Source organism: Rhinatrema bivittatum, chromosome 2 (genome assembly GCF_901001135.1).
Source record: "Rhinatrema bivittatum chromosome 2, aRhiBiv1.1, whole genome shotgun sequence".
Taxonomy (NCBI): domain Eukaryota; kingdom Metazoa; phylum Chordata; class Amphibia; order Gymnophiona; family Rhinatrematidae; genus Rhinatrema; species Rhinatrema bivittatum.
Window position 1 is genome coordinate 181,452,362 of NC_042616.1, and position 12,355 is coordinate 181,464,716.

The 12,355-nt window shown below is 40.2% G+C and overlaps 1 protein-coding gene across 2 annotated transcripts in view; it reads right to left on the reverse strand.

Moving 5' to 3' along the window:
- COL28A1 (collagen type XXVIII alpha 1 chain) overlaps nucleotides 1–12,355 on the reverse strand; it is a 352,774-nt gene that overhangs the window by 178,859 nt on the left and 161,560 nt on the right. For both annotated transcript variants that reach the window (XM_029588942.1, XM_029588943.1), the window contains exons 14-16: nucleotides 10,519–10,587; nucleotides 7,247–7,315; nucleotides 6,733–6,801 (exon numbers count right to left, since the gene is read on the reverse strand). In XM_029588942.1, the coding sequence (XP_029444802.1) occupies nucleotides 6,733–6,801; nucleotides 7,247–7,315; nucleotides 10,519–10,587 (207 nt within the window). The remainder of the gene's footprint in view (nucleotides 1–6,732; nucleotides 6,802–7,246; nucleotides 7,316–10,518; nucleotides 10,588–12,355) is intronic.

The following is a 12,355-nucleotide window of genomic DNA, read 5'->3' on the forward strand; positions in this document are numbered from 1 at the left end:
TCCATTAATTTATTAGTCACATCTTTTGTCCATTAATGTATTGGTTTGTTTAGTTTTAATTTTATTTCTCTAGATTGTTTTATATTTATATATCATGTGTTTCTGTTCTCAGTTTTGTATACTTGGTTTCAATCATACTTAAAAAACAGATACCAGTAGAGATGTGAATCGTGTGATCGATCGTCTTAACGATCGATTTCGGCTGGGGGGGGAGGGAATCGGATCGTCGCGGTTTTGTTTTTTTAAATCTCGTGTAAATCGTAAATCGGGGGAGGGCAGGAAAACCGGCACACTAAAACATCCCTAAAACCCACCCCGACCCTTTAAAATAAATCCCCCACCCTCCCGAACCCCTCCAAAATGCCTTAAATTACCTGGGGTCCAGAGGGGGGGTCCCGGTGTGATCTTTTACTCTCGGGCCTCCGGTGCGTTGTAGAAATGGCGCCGGCGCTACCTTTGCCCTGTCATATGACAGATACCCAATCCTGGCTAATTATTTATATATCACAAACCAATTGCAGCTAATACATATATTGTGACATCAATCCAATTCAATAATCTTTATTGGTGAAAAATTCATGAAAAATATTCACAATTAATCCATAATACCCCACACAATAGACATAATATCTTTATAAAAACAATAGACAAAATTCACACACCACCCATACTACACATATACACATCCGGATGTGTATATGTGTAGTATGGGTGGTGTGTGAATTTTGTCTATTGTTTTTATAAAGATATTATGTCTATTGTGTGGGGTATTATGGATTAATTGTGAATATTTTTCATGAATTTTTCACCAATAAAGATTATTGAATTGGATTGATGTCACAATACATGTATTAGCTGTCATATGACAGGGCAAAGGTAGCACCTGCGCCATTTTGTTTTTTGTCCCCCGACGTCAGGAGCATAGGAGATCGCTCCCGGACCCCCGCTGGACCCCCAGGGACTTTTGGCCAGCTTGGGGGGGCCTCCTGACCCCCACAAGACTTGCCAAAAGTCCAGCGGGGGTCCGGGAGCGACCTCCTGCACTCGAATCGTTTTGCCGTACAAAATGGCGCCGGCCCGAGAGTAAAAGATCACACCGGGACCCCCCCCCCCCCCCCCACTGGACCCCAGGTAATTTAAGGCATTTTGGGGGGGGGGTTCGGGAGGGTGGGGGATTTATTTTAAAGGGTCGGGGTGGGTTTTAGGGTTGTTTTAGTGTGCCGGTTTTCCCGCCCTCCCCCTTCCCCCGATTTAAGATTTTTGACGATAAATCGGGGGAATTCCTATTAAATATCGCCTCTAACGATTTTTGACGATTTAAAATATATCGGACAATATTTTAAATCGTCAAAAAACTATTCACATCCCTAGATACCAGCAGATATTCAAAAACCAAAACTGTTCCATTCCTTTTGCTCTAAACACAGGTGCCCCGCAAGGATCTGCTTTATCGGGCGCTTTATTTAACATATACCTCACACCCATTTGTCAGCTATTGTCCACCTTAGATGCCGATGACATCCAATTTTATTTCCAACCAAGCATACCTGGAACGATACACTCAAATTTCCACAGTCACAAAATGGTTACTACATAATAAACTCAGTTTAAACTTATCAAAAACTGAAATACTGATTTTAGGAAACCCCCAATTTGACAATATTCAAAAATCCATTCTCCTAGATAACTCTACCATCAATATCACGAAACTGGTCCGTAACCTTGGCATCATACTTGATCCAAAGTTAGATTTAACCAAACACATCAAAGCACTACTTAAAACATCTTTGTACGGAGGGGTCACATGACATGGTGGAGGAGTAGGACGTGTTCCTGCAGAGCTCCATGTTCCCTCCCTCCAGAGAGCTATTATTTTGCGTTTCCTCCTTTTTCAGCCCGCCTACTTGGTCAGAGTCAGCTCACCTCTCGCTATGGAACCCGATTTTTGACTCTGAAGTCCTGACCCATAGAGATGGATGGCAGCGAAACCACAAAGGCACTGCCTGGACAAGTACTGGCATACAGAGCACAAAATAGCTGCAACTACCAGCACTCCTCTGTCACCAGAATCCCAAGACGAGAAGGTAACCGAGATGATAGAAGCTGTAGTAATGGCGCTAGATGCCAAATTTGACAAATTGTATTAAAAGTTCAACAAAATGAGTCAGATATAGACAGACTCCACAATGAGTTTGCATGAAGCAGAAACACGCATAACGATGGTTGAGGATCGTGTGACTTAGCTTGAACAACAGTTGACCGACTTAAAATCAGAAGCAAGCGAAAAACCTTGATGATCTGGAAAATAGATCCTGAAGAGGAAACCTGAGATTCATTGGGTTTCCAGAATCTATTTGTGAGGTGGATCTTGTTGAGTTTCTGGAATCCTAGCTATCACACACGCTGGATCTCCTCACCAAGCATGGAGTGCTTTGAGTGAAGCATGCACATCGCCTAGGCCAAAAATTGGCGAATAGAAACAAGCCTCATCCAGTCATCGCAAAATTTCTCAACTCATCTCATAAAATGGATATCTTACTGGCCTACCATAAGAGGCACACCTTGGAATATGAAGGCACCCTGATTTTAGTTTTTCAAGATTATTCGGCCTTGGTGGCAGTGCAGCAAAAGGCCTTTACCCCCATATGTGTAAAGCTGATACAGCATAAAGTAGCCTTCACTTTGCAATTCCCAGCACAATTCAGAGTCACCTGGCAAAGTGAAAACTGCATGTTCGATTCGGTGGATGCAGGGCAGCAATTTGTGAACACTCTGGATGCGCAGCCTGGGGAGTGTCCTGCATCAAGGTAGTTATGTTTTTTCCTTAGCAACACATGGCCTAACTTTCCATCAGAGGCTGTACTAAATGAAGCGGGAGCCTTCTCCTACCCTGCCAACCATTGGGAGTGCTTTCTAGTTGTTGATAATAGAGTGCGGCCCAAACTCATTTGTACAGATCTACTATTGCCATAACTGTGGCAACAGCATTTGACGGACTAATTGACTGTCAATAAGACCAAGCAACTTCTGCGACCTCAGATTACAATCAGTACTGTGAGTCACTAATTCTTTCTGGCTTAAATTATTGCAACTTGCTATATCTAGGCCTCCCTCAATCTACTATGCGACAGCTTCTGCTTCTACAAAACTCAGCAGCACAACTTCTTTCCAACAGCAGACCCTATGACCATATATCACCAGTACTTCATCAATTGCATTGGTTGCCTGTCAAATGACACTCCAATACAAAACTTTGACAATTATTCATAGCTTGATTTACAACAATAATTCCACCTGGTTATCCACAACATTACATGAATACACCCCTTTCAAAAACCTCAAGACCAAAAACAAGCTTCTTTTAGAAATTCCATGCCCTAAAACAAAAAGACTAGCTATAACCAGAGAATGAGCTTTCTCAATTGCAGGTCCTATTCATTGGAATACACTACCTCCTGATTTAAGATTAACTGCAAAAAGATTTTAAAAAGGCTCTCAAACATCATCTTTTCTTACAAGCCTTCCCAGATTTATGTGTGTCATGATTATCCTTTTTCCTTTCCCCTCCCTCCTCATCTCCATATCATACCATCAAAGTATTTTTTGGTTATCTTAATCTCCATTATTATTTCTTTGAAGCATTTTATTATTATTATTTTATTATTTATGTTGTTGAAGTTATATGTTTTAGTCTCGTCTTTTGAATTATATTACGTATGTTTTTACTTGTAACCTGCCCTGAACTTTGGAGGGTGCAGGAAATAAATATTTTTTAAATAAATAAATAGATTGACCTCTTGTAACTGCTGAGAAGTAAAATCTTTAAATACTGGAATTCAGTGCAAAGACTACTTTTTCTAATGAGAAAAAAATACAGAAAAAGCCTGCCGCTTTCACTGGGAAGAGTCTCTATTAAATAAAGAGGAAGAGAGGGACTTTCTAACCAGCAATAACAAAGAAGCACCCAAATTGCAGCCAGGGCAAAGCCCAAACTGAATGCCTAGGTAGAAACAGAAAATTAGAGACAATTCAACAATTAGAAAACACTGAAGCAATAAGCAAATAAATGCAATAGGATTCTAGCAGAGGTTCTAACAAGGAACATCTTGACTCCACCAAGCTTTTGTGCATCCTCTGTGGAGGAGGTTGTTGCCATTCAGTTGGACCTAAATCTGCTGTTGCTGCTAATCACATAAATTTGTTCAATACCTGCATTTTAATCCTAGGCATAGCAAAGACATTTTGGGTTTCAACTTAAAACACATTTAAAATGGCACTTCTATCTCAAAACTGCATTAAAATTACTTGGCAAAATTAAAAATTCAGCGAGACTATTTGTGTACTGACCAAGAAAGAATGCCCTCTGGTCAGTTTTATGCTTACAAAGTAACTACCTACCACTAAAATTAACCACTAACCAGTATGTTCAGCTCATTATTTTGCAGGATCGATAGTTGGTACTACACACAGAGAGTGTTATAGCTGCCCTCTTCCTAAAATTATAGAAAAGCTTGCATTGATATATACAAATATTTAACTACACTCTCTTCAATGAATGATTTTTTGAGTAGATTCAAAACTTTCTAGTGTTCATCTGAACTTGTAGTTGACAACAAGGCTGGCTGATGCTGGCTGTCACCTCTTGTAACACACTACTTCTATTCTGTGCAAATTTTGAGGGGGTGAGGAACCTGATTTATAAAGGCCTTAACCAGGTGCAGGGAATGGAAGACATTCCTGATAAATCAGGCCCATTGTGTGGAGGAAGTAGACTATGGGAGATTCCAGCTAAAAATACAAGTACCAGCTTCTTTGAGCCAATTGTTATTTTTATTATTTTTTGGGTGCTTGAAACAGCAAGTGTGAAGGGATCTCAATATTGTTTACAACTTCTACAGGCTTGAATCACTAAAGGCTTTCCTTCCATTATGCTTTGATGGGAAAAGACTTTAATGAATCCATGTCACAGGATGATGTCCCTGAGTCAGCTCTTCAGGGAAGGAACTCAGAGTCTCTCCCCATCCCAGAGACAAGGCAGTTTGCTTACACACTTTATTTCCTGTTTTATTTATTGCTGTTTTTCTCCCCAACCCACCCTAGTGAATCCCTGATTTACTCAGTTCCCCACCACTGTTTTTACACTTTCTCATAGCAACGTTGTATAGTTTAATGTTCTTGTTTTGCTAGTATCATAACCCCTGTATCATAATTGTTCTCTTTAAGATATAATTATTAATACAGTTGTCTAAGAAACCCATTTTATACTCCTTGTTCTTATATTCATATATATCCCTTGTATTTGTTGCATATATCTATTAATTACACATATATCTCTTGTATATTTGTTTTCCACACCTTTCTACTGTTCGTTGTATGGGCCATGCCCACAAGTTATTAGTTGTATGTAAATCGATACGATGTGCAAACAGCTATCGGTATATAAGAAACTCCAAATAAATAAATAAATTTCCAATCACAAGTACATACTTTGCAACTTGCTTCTAGGTAGGGTCTCTACCTGCCTGCTACAGATTATTTATGGATTAATACAGTAGGGCATTTAAACTGACAGTTAAAGACACAATTCCAGGTCAGCCCAAGACTTTATACTATAGAACTTAATATGTGCACTTTAACCTGTGTCCTGCCAGCTTTCGAGCAGCTGACTGCCCCCTGATTATCAAGCAAATAAAGATTAGGGATGTGCATTCGTTGGGCCATTCATTTCGGCCATGAGCACATATTTCCCGAACAGAAGGTACACGTACAAAACTGCATGCACGTTTGGTTAGGCACCCACATGCAAGCATACCAGTGGTTATGTGCCGCACATGTCGATTGCGAGATATGTGCACAACTGCCAAAATGAATGAAATGAATGGCTTTAAAAAAACAATGAATGCACATCCCTAACAGAGATCCTACAAGTGCAATTCACCCTCAGGTACCTAGCCCTGTCTAGGACCTTGTCCTTCCTGACATATTAGGCCTCTTTCCTCCTCAAGAAGTTTGGCTTTTTACTTTAGTGGAAACTTCCCCAGATGACTTCAGATGACTAATTAGCTCTACCTAGATTCTGAGCTTAAACTACTTGAGAGCTACACATCTCAGGAGGCTTTTGTCAACGATGATTTTACTTCCTGTCACCTCAGAACACTTGCAGACTACATCTCCCAGCCAGCTTTGCTTCAGAATGACCTCACTTCCATTATGGTTTCTGGTATCCTCTCTCTAAACCTTTCCGGTGGCCAATTGTTGTACTTCTAGTGATAGGTTGTCCAGTCTGTCACGATCAGGCTCTATGTGTATCTATTCTCTGTTAAGCCTAAAAAAATGTTTAGTAACAGTAGTTGTCTTTGCCTTTGAAACAGGATATAACTTTTAAAACATGGTCAAAACCATATTTCGCCAAAGTAATGCAAGATCTGAGAACTTCTACTTCAATTGCAATCACAGGCTTCATGTCAAACATCAAAATGAAACAAGTCTTTAAGCTTAAGTCTCACAGATCCCAGATCATAAATTTGGGAGCAGTCCATCTCTAATTACATCCATGACAACAAGATATTGCTCATGTCATATAATAAATTATGAAATAATACCACCAACCATGTCCAGGAGAATGTACAGAAACATTTGAACTTTAATATAACTATCTCATGGAAAAATCATTTCATTCGGCAAAGGGGATTCTGTTTTTTTTTTTTACTTATTTAAAATAAAACCATGTACCTGATCTCCTGGAGCACCTTTACCAGGAGGTCCTACTGGTCCTGCTGGTCCAACAGGCCCAAGATCTCCCTGCACAAAAAATATTAAACATAGTATTTTCAATATGTGCGTCAATGTTTGGGACCTTTTCTTCTGGACAGTCTAGAGTATGAACTTCCTCTAATAAAACATCTAAATAAAAGCCAAAGCAGAAAACAGCATCGTATGCATGAGTCAAAAGAACTTTTTGTATTATATTAATGCAATGAAGAAAGTTTTAATAGGATCTGCAAGGACAACCAGCAGCCATGGGATATAAGTAATACAGTAAAATATGAATAGAATGTGCTGCCGCTACATATAATGCTACACCAAATAAAAAAACAAGCCACACTGCATTATCTATCCCTGAAATTCATCTCAACAAGCCAAACACACAAAATTAACCACTACCATGTCAATAAAATAAATAATTAGAAATCCCCAGTAATAAATGTTTCTGCTTGTCAAAAGGCAGTTTAAACTACCCCAGTACCTTGTCTCCCTTAATGGAAGGACCTGGAGATCCCACTGGGCCAGCTGGCCCTTCAGAACCTTTAGCACCCTGTAAATAAATTGATATGAGTTAGATTGGCAGACGAGTACCTTAATCAATTTACTTCAGGCCTGTCCTGGAGGAACCTTTTCTATGGTGAGCGAGCACGACTGAGGAAAAGAATTTTGCTACCCTAGACCGAATCAAAGTTTAGCACCTCTCTATCGCCCCCTCCACCCTGGACCTCTATCACAGCCAGCACTCCATGCTTCCCATGTCTTCTTTAATTAATAGAATGGTCTTGGGCCCTGATACTGTTGTCTGTTCAGAGTCCTGCTGGCAGCGGCACCACTCTCCCCCCCTCCCCCCTCCCAGCACGCAAGGACTGTACAGGAAAGCAGAACCCATGGTGGCCTTACGTTTTCCTGCTCTCGTCAGGCTTCTGTTTTATTTGAGAAGCCCAAACTGGAGGGAGCAGAAACCATGGCAGGCACCGTGAGTATGTCATTTAAGACCTATTCAGTTTTTGGCCTTCTGCTTAGACCAATGCCAACTAGTGTCAAGTGCAATAATGAATCTGTAGAGATAATGGACATTCATGCAATGGGAACATGGAATAATTACCTCTTCACTTCATGAAGTCCACTGAAATTCTTATTTTGTATAAATGGCAGGTCAATTCACATCATAGTATCATAGTAAATGATGGCAGAAAAAGACCCAGCTGGTCCATTCAGTCTGCCCAGCAAGCTTAATTTACTTATTCTTTTAATTTATTTTTATTCTATTAATGTAGTGACTGCCACGCCATGCAGGGGACCCTCATGGCTTCTGTCATTGTGAGAACAGCCATTATGTCAATAATGAACCCTATGGCAAAAACTATAGTGAATTGCAGCATACAGGGCCTGAAATCGGAAAGCACATTCAAAAGAATTTGACCAGAGTATTACTTTTCTAAAAAGGTTCTGTAACAAGGGAACTTATTGTTATTATAAGGTGCGATGAAATAGGAGCAAAAACTTTGAACAATAACAGGTATGGGTATGGAAGAGAGTATTTCTGGGAAACTGACACACTGTGTACCATCAGATTGCAAAGAATCAAGCTGAACATTTTATTTTAATGTTACCAGATGTCCCCAATTTTCAGGGTCTGTCGTAAAGGTCTGCTACGTTCAAGGACACATTGTAAAAACTCAAAATTCCGGCTTTCTGTGATCCTACTAGTATCTAAGTAGGAGGAACCACCAAAAGCAAAATCATTTTTTAAAAAAAAATGTTCGAGAAAAAATAATTTCTGGGTGTATATTGTGCTGGGAGCAGGAGAAAATGGATGCTCGCATTGAGCGTCCATTTCCTATCCTGCACGGACAGCCACCTTTTCTAGGCCCCCGATGCTGAGGAGATGCTAGGGAGGCACAATTTCCCCAGCACCTCCTTTTTACCATGGCAGCTAATTTTAATATAAAATCGGGTGTCCAGGAGAGGTGGATCGGCGGGTGTGAGGAGAGTGGGTGCTCAATCATGAGTGCATGTTTTATGCTCGCCGATATTGTATAGGCCTGTAAGTTGTGATCTATCTGGGTGAAACATAAAGTTATCCAGGTGGAATGTCTGAATCCATGAGTAGATTTTCAGTCACTTAAAAATGCACTTGTACTTTTAGGGTCGGCATACTTTTTACCAGCAATAAAAAGAACTGCGCAAGAAGGATGTTTTGGAGGTGTGGTTGAAAATCACACATATATAATTAATTTTAAAAAAGGCACACACATAGTTAACATGCGGACTTTACACTCTCATTTGACAAGACCTAAAGTACACATACGCTTCTTAGCCATACAACTCAATCTTCGAACACAAACTATGAAAGTAGTTTGCATCTGAATATCAGGATGGTTTGTATGGGCATTGTACATCATAAAGTGCTAGTTAAGCACCTTATTGAAGGATTTACTCCTGTGGGCACGGTTTTGTACAGTGGCTCAATTTTGAGATTCTGCCGCAAATTCTGCAGTACATATGAATAAATTTCAATATATTTGTAAAATTGCTTAATATGCACCAAATCGTTTTAGATATTCAATTCTCCCCCCCCCCCCCCCCCCATTCAGCACGCACTGAGAGGGCAGCAGCTGATTCCCATTCAGTGCTGCATTCTGAACAGGGAAGGAAGTGGATACATTAATATTAAAGGCGACAGCACATTTTTGCAACAAAACCCCAACGAAAGGTTCCCCTTTGAGAATCAGCATGGTGGCACACAGCGGGTACCTAATACCCACATATAGAGCTGCTTTGAAGCAAGCGCACATCTACGCATAACGTTCGCACAGGCTTTCAAATTAAAAGCTTCACGTGCACTTTCCTTCCTCCAACCTTGCCCTGCCCCTATTTTTTTTTACAGCACAGTGGGAAGACATTGTATGTGGATAAACAGCTGTTAACCTGCATAAAAACCTTTGAAAAATTGTCCTTCCCATGTGCACATTCATACTCTAAATGGCTTCTTGCTTTTCCTAAGTATGACTCATAAATAACATGTTCGTTGGCATTAGGGACAATTTTGAATAGCCTGAGGTGTTGCCAACGTACACAAGCATTTTAGTATGGCTGGCTAATCAGGAGCAAAATAGTGTGCATATATTTGAAAATCAAATGTGGGCAGGCTGTACTATTACCCTAACCTAAAGACATCCCCAGCAACACCTTCATTTTTACTGCGGCTGAATGTACACATTTTAGGGAAGCCCGCAGTGTGCTTTTAGCTGCAGTGAGAAGGCAAATTTTCCACCAGAGTAATCTATCTGAGTAAATATCAGTTTGGCTGGAGAACCTGCTCTGAAAATTGCCTGCTAAGTATTTTTATTCTATTAAAAAACAAAACAAGTTTAATTGTCATGCAGTTTTTAGATACTATAGAATAGATCTAACCCAAATTATAACAGTATCTAAAGATGATGAAAAAAATGGGTTAAATTATTATTAAAATTCTCCTATGCTTGAACAATATTTAATGCAAATATGCAATATACAGTATGAAAAATAAAAATCACTAAGGACCTAATTTCCTGAGGCTTTTTCCCATTCTGTGCCTATGGGAAAAAAGCTTAGAGAAACAGGCCCTGTAACATTCAACACTTTTTACCTAGTCCTTTTTTCATATTTTTTAAGAATTAGAAAATATATCATTTTACTATAAAACATAGCATATATAAAATGCTGGAAAATTAGTGATTCAGAATAAGTCAAATCTGCAACACATTTTACCTTCTGGCCTTGAATGCCTTCTCCAGTTAATCCTCTTTCACCTGGAAGCCCATCTGGACCAGGAGGCCCCTAATGAAAAATATTTGTGAAGAGAAAAATAATATAATACAAACACAGAAGGAAAAGTTACCACAATTATTTAAATGATCAAAATCTTCAAGTTCACAGCTGTATGTTAAATATTCTCATTGTGCCATAACTTATATACTATCTTGTTCTATCCTGCACACACATTTTATGCTTTCCAACATAGGGAATGCTGGAAAAAATTGTATAAAAGGGACAGATGTCCACCTGTTGGCACAATAATGCTCCAAAAAGGGATGAAATGCAACAATTTCAGCATGCAAAAATTAAACATGAATATCTTGGATGAGTTTGAAAACCAGAAACATCAGATCAGTATATTCAGAGAACCAAGCTGCCAAAAAAATAAATCTCCATTGCTTTCAATGGGAAAAGGTTCCTATTGCTTTCTAAAAGAATCTGTTAGAATGTCGTCCAGTGCTTCATTCCAAATGCCCCTCCTACTACCACTTTCCCACACAGCAAAAAGGCAAAGAGACAGAGAAAATTAACTGAAGCAACTGGCAAAAAGGGTGCTTTCAAAGCCACCCCTTGCCCATATGCATCTCCAAGTCATGAACTCCCCATGCCCGTACCCCTCACACCACCTACGCACATACCCCCCACTCACATACAAACCCCATACACCCCTCCACACATATACATCCCCCATAACAACTCCTTACACACATTCACTCTTCTAAAAACAAACCCAATGAGCTCCATGACACGCACACACACACAAAACACATGTGCCCACACCATACAACTCTCCCCACATCCCCTCCTGTACCTACACACATACAACCTCTACCCCACTCACACACACTTCAAATAACCTCCTCACACATACAACTCCATAACCCACCACTCACATATCCCTATAAATCCTAATCATTTCCAAATTCCTACATCAGACACAACCAATACCCCAAAAAAATCCCAACACACACCTCTCTTAAATATCACCTACATTCCCCCCCCCCACACACACACACACACGCGGGCTCTTCCACTACAAGCCACCCCCAAACACACTATCCACACACATATACCCCATACATGTTCCCTCATACACATGTTTCACACAGAGACAAACATCATATACACATGCCCTTCTCATACATTCCCCCATCAAGCCATGTGGCATGCACACATGGGAAAAAGATAATCTCCATTGCCTTCCATGGGAAACTGTTAGAAGCTGTTTGAACTCTTTGAATGCAGACCAGCTCTCCATTCCAAATGCCCCCAACCCCTTTACGCTTCCAGCATTTTGCCATAGAGCAACATAAGTGGAGAGAGACAGAAAATAACTGAAGTAATAGTCAAAGGATGGCAGAAAAAGATGCTTCTAAAGTACATACCTACCCCACATGCCACATACCCCCAATACACACAAACACTCCACCCCACATGCCTAAACCTCCTGCCCCACCCCCCACCCCCACACACAATCTGCTCCTTGCACATTCCCACCTTTACTTACACTCTCTACAGAGACAGGGAAAATAAATGACAGTTTCTCAATTCATACCTCCCACCCACATACATACACAGCCATACCACCAAAAATAGCCATACCCCACAACTCCCCTTACACATACAACCCTGCCATACATTACCTCCCTACATAAACTCAAACACACACAAACCTACCCCAACACACATCCATCCCTCAACAGACATCCTAGCACCTACATACACCCACTTGCACCTCCCCCCCCACATATATATATATATATATATATATATATATATATATATATAC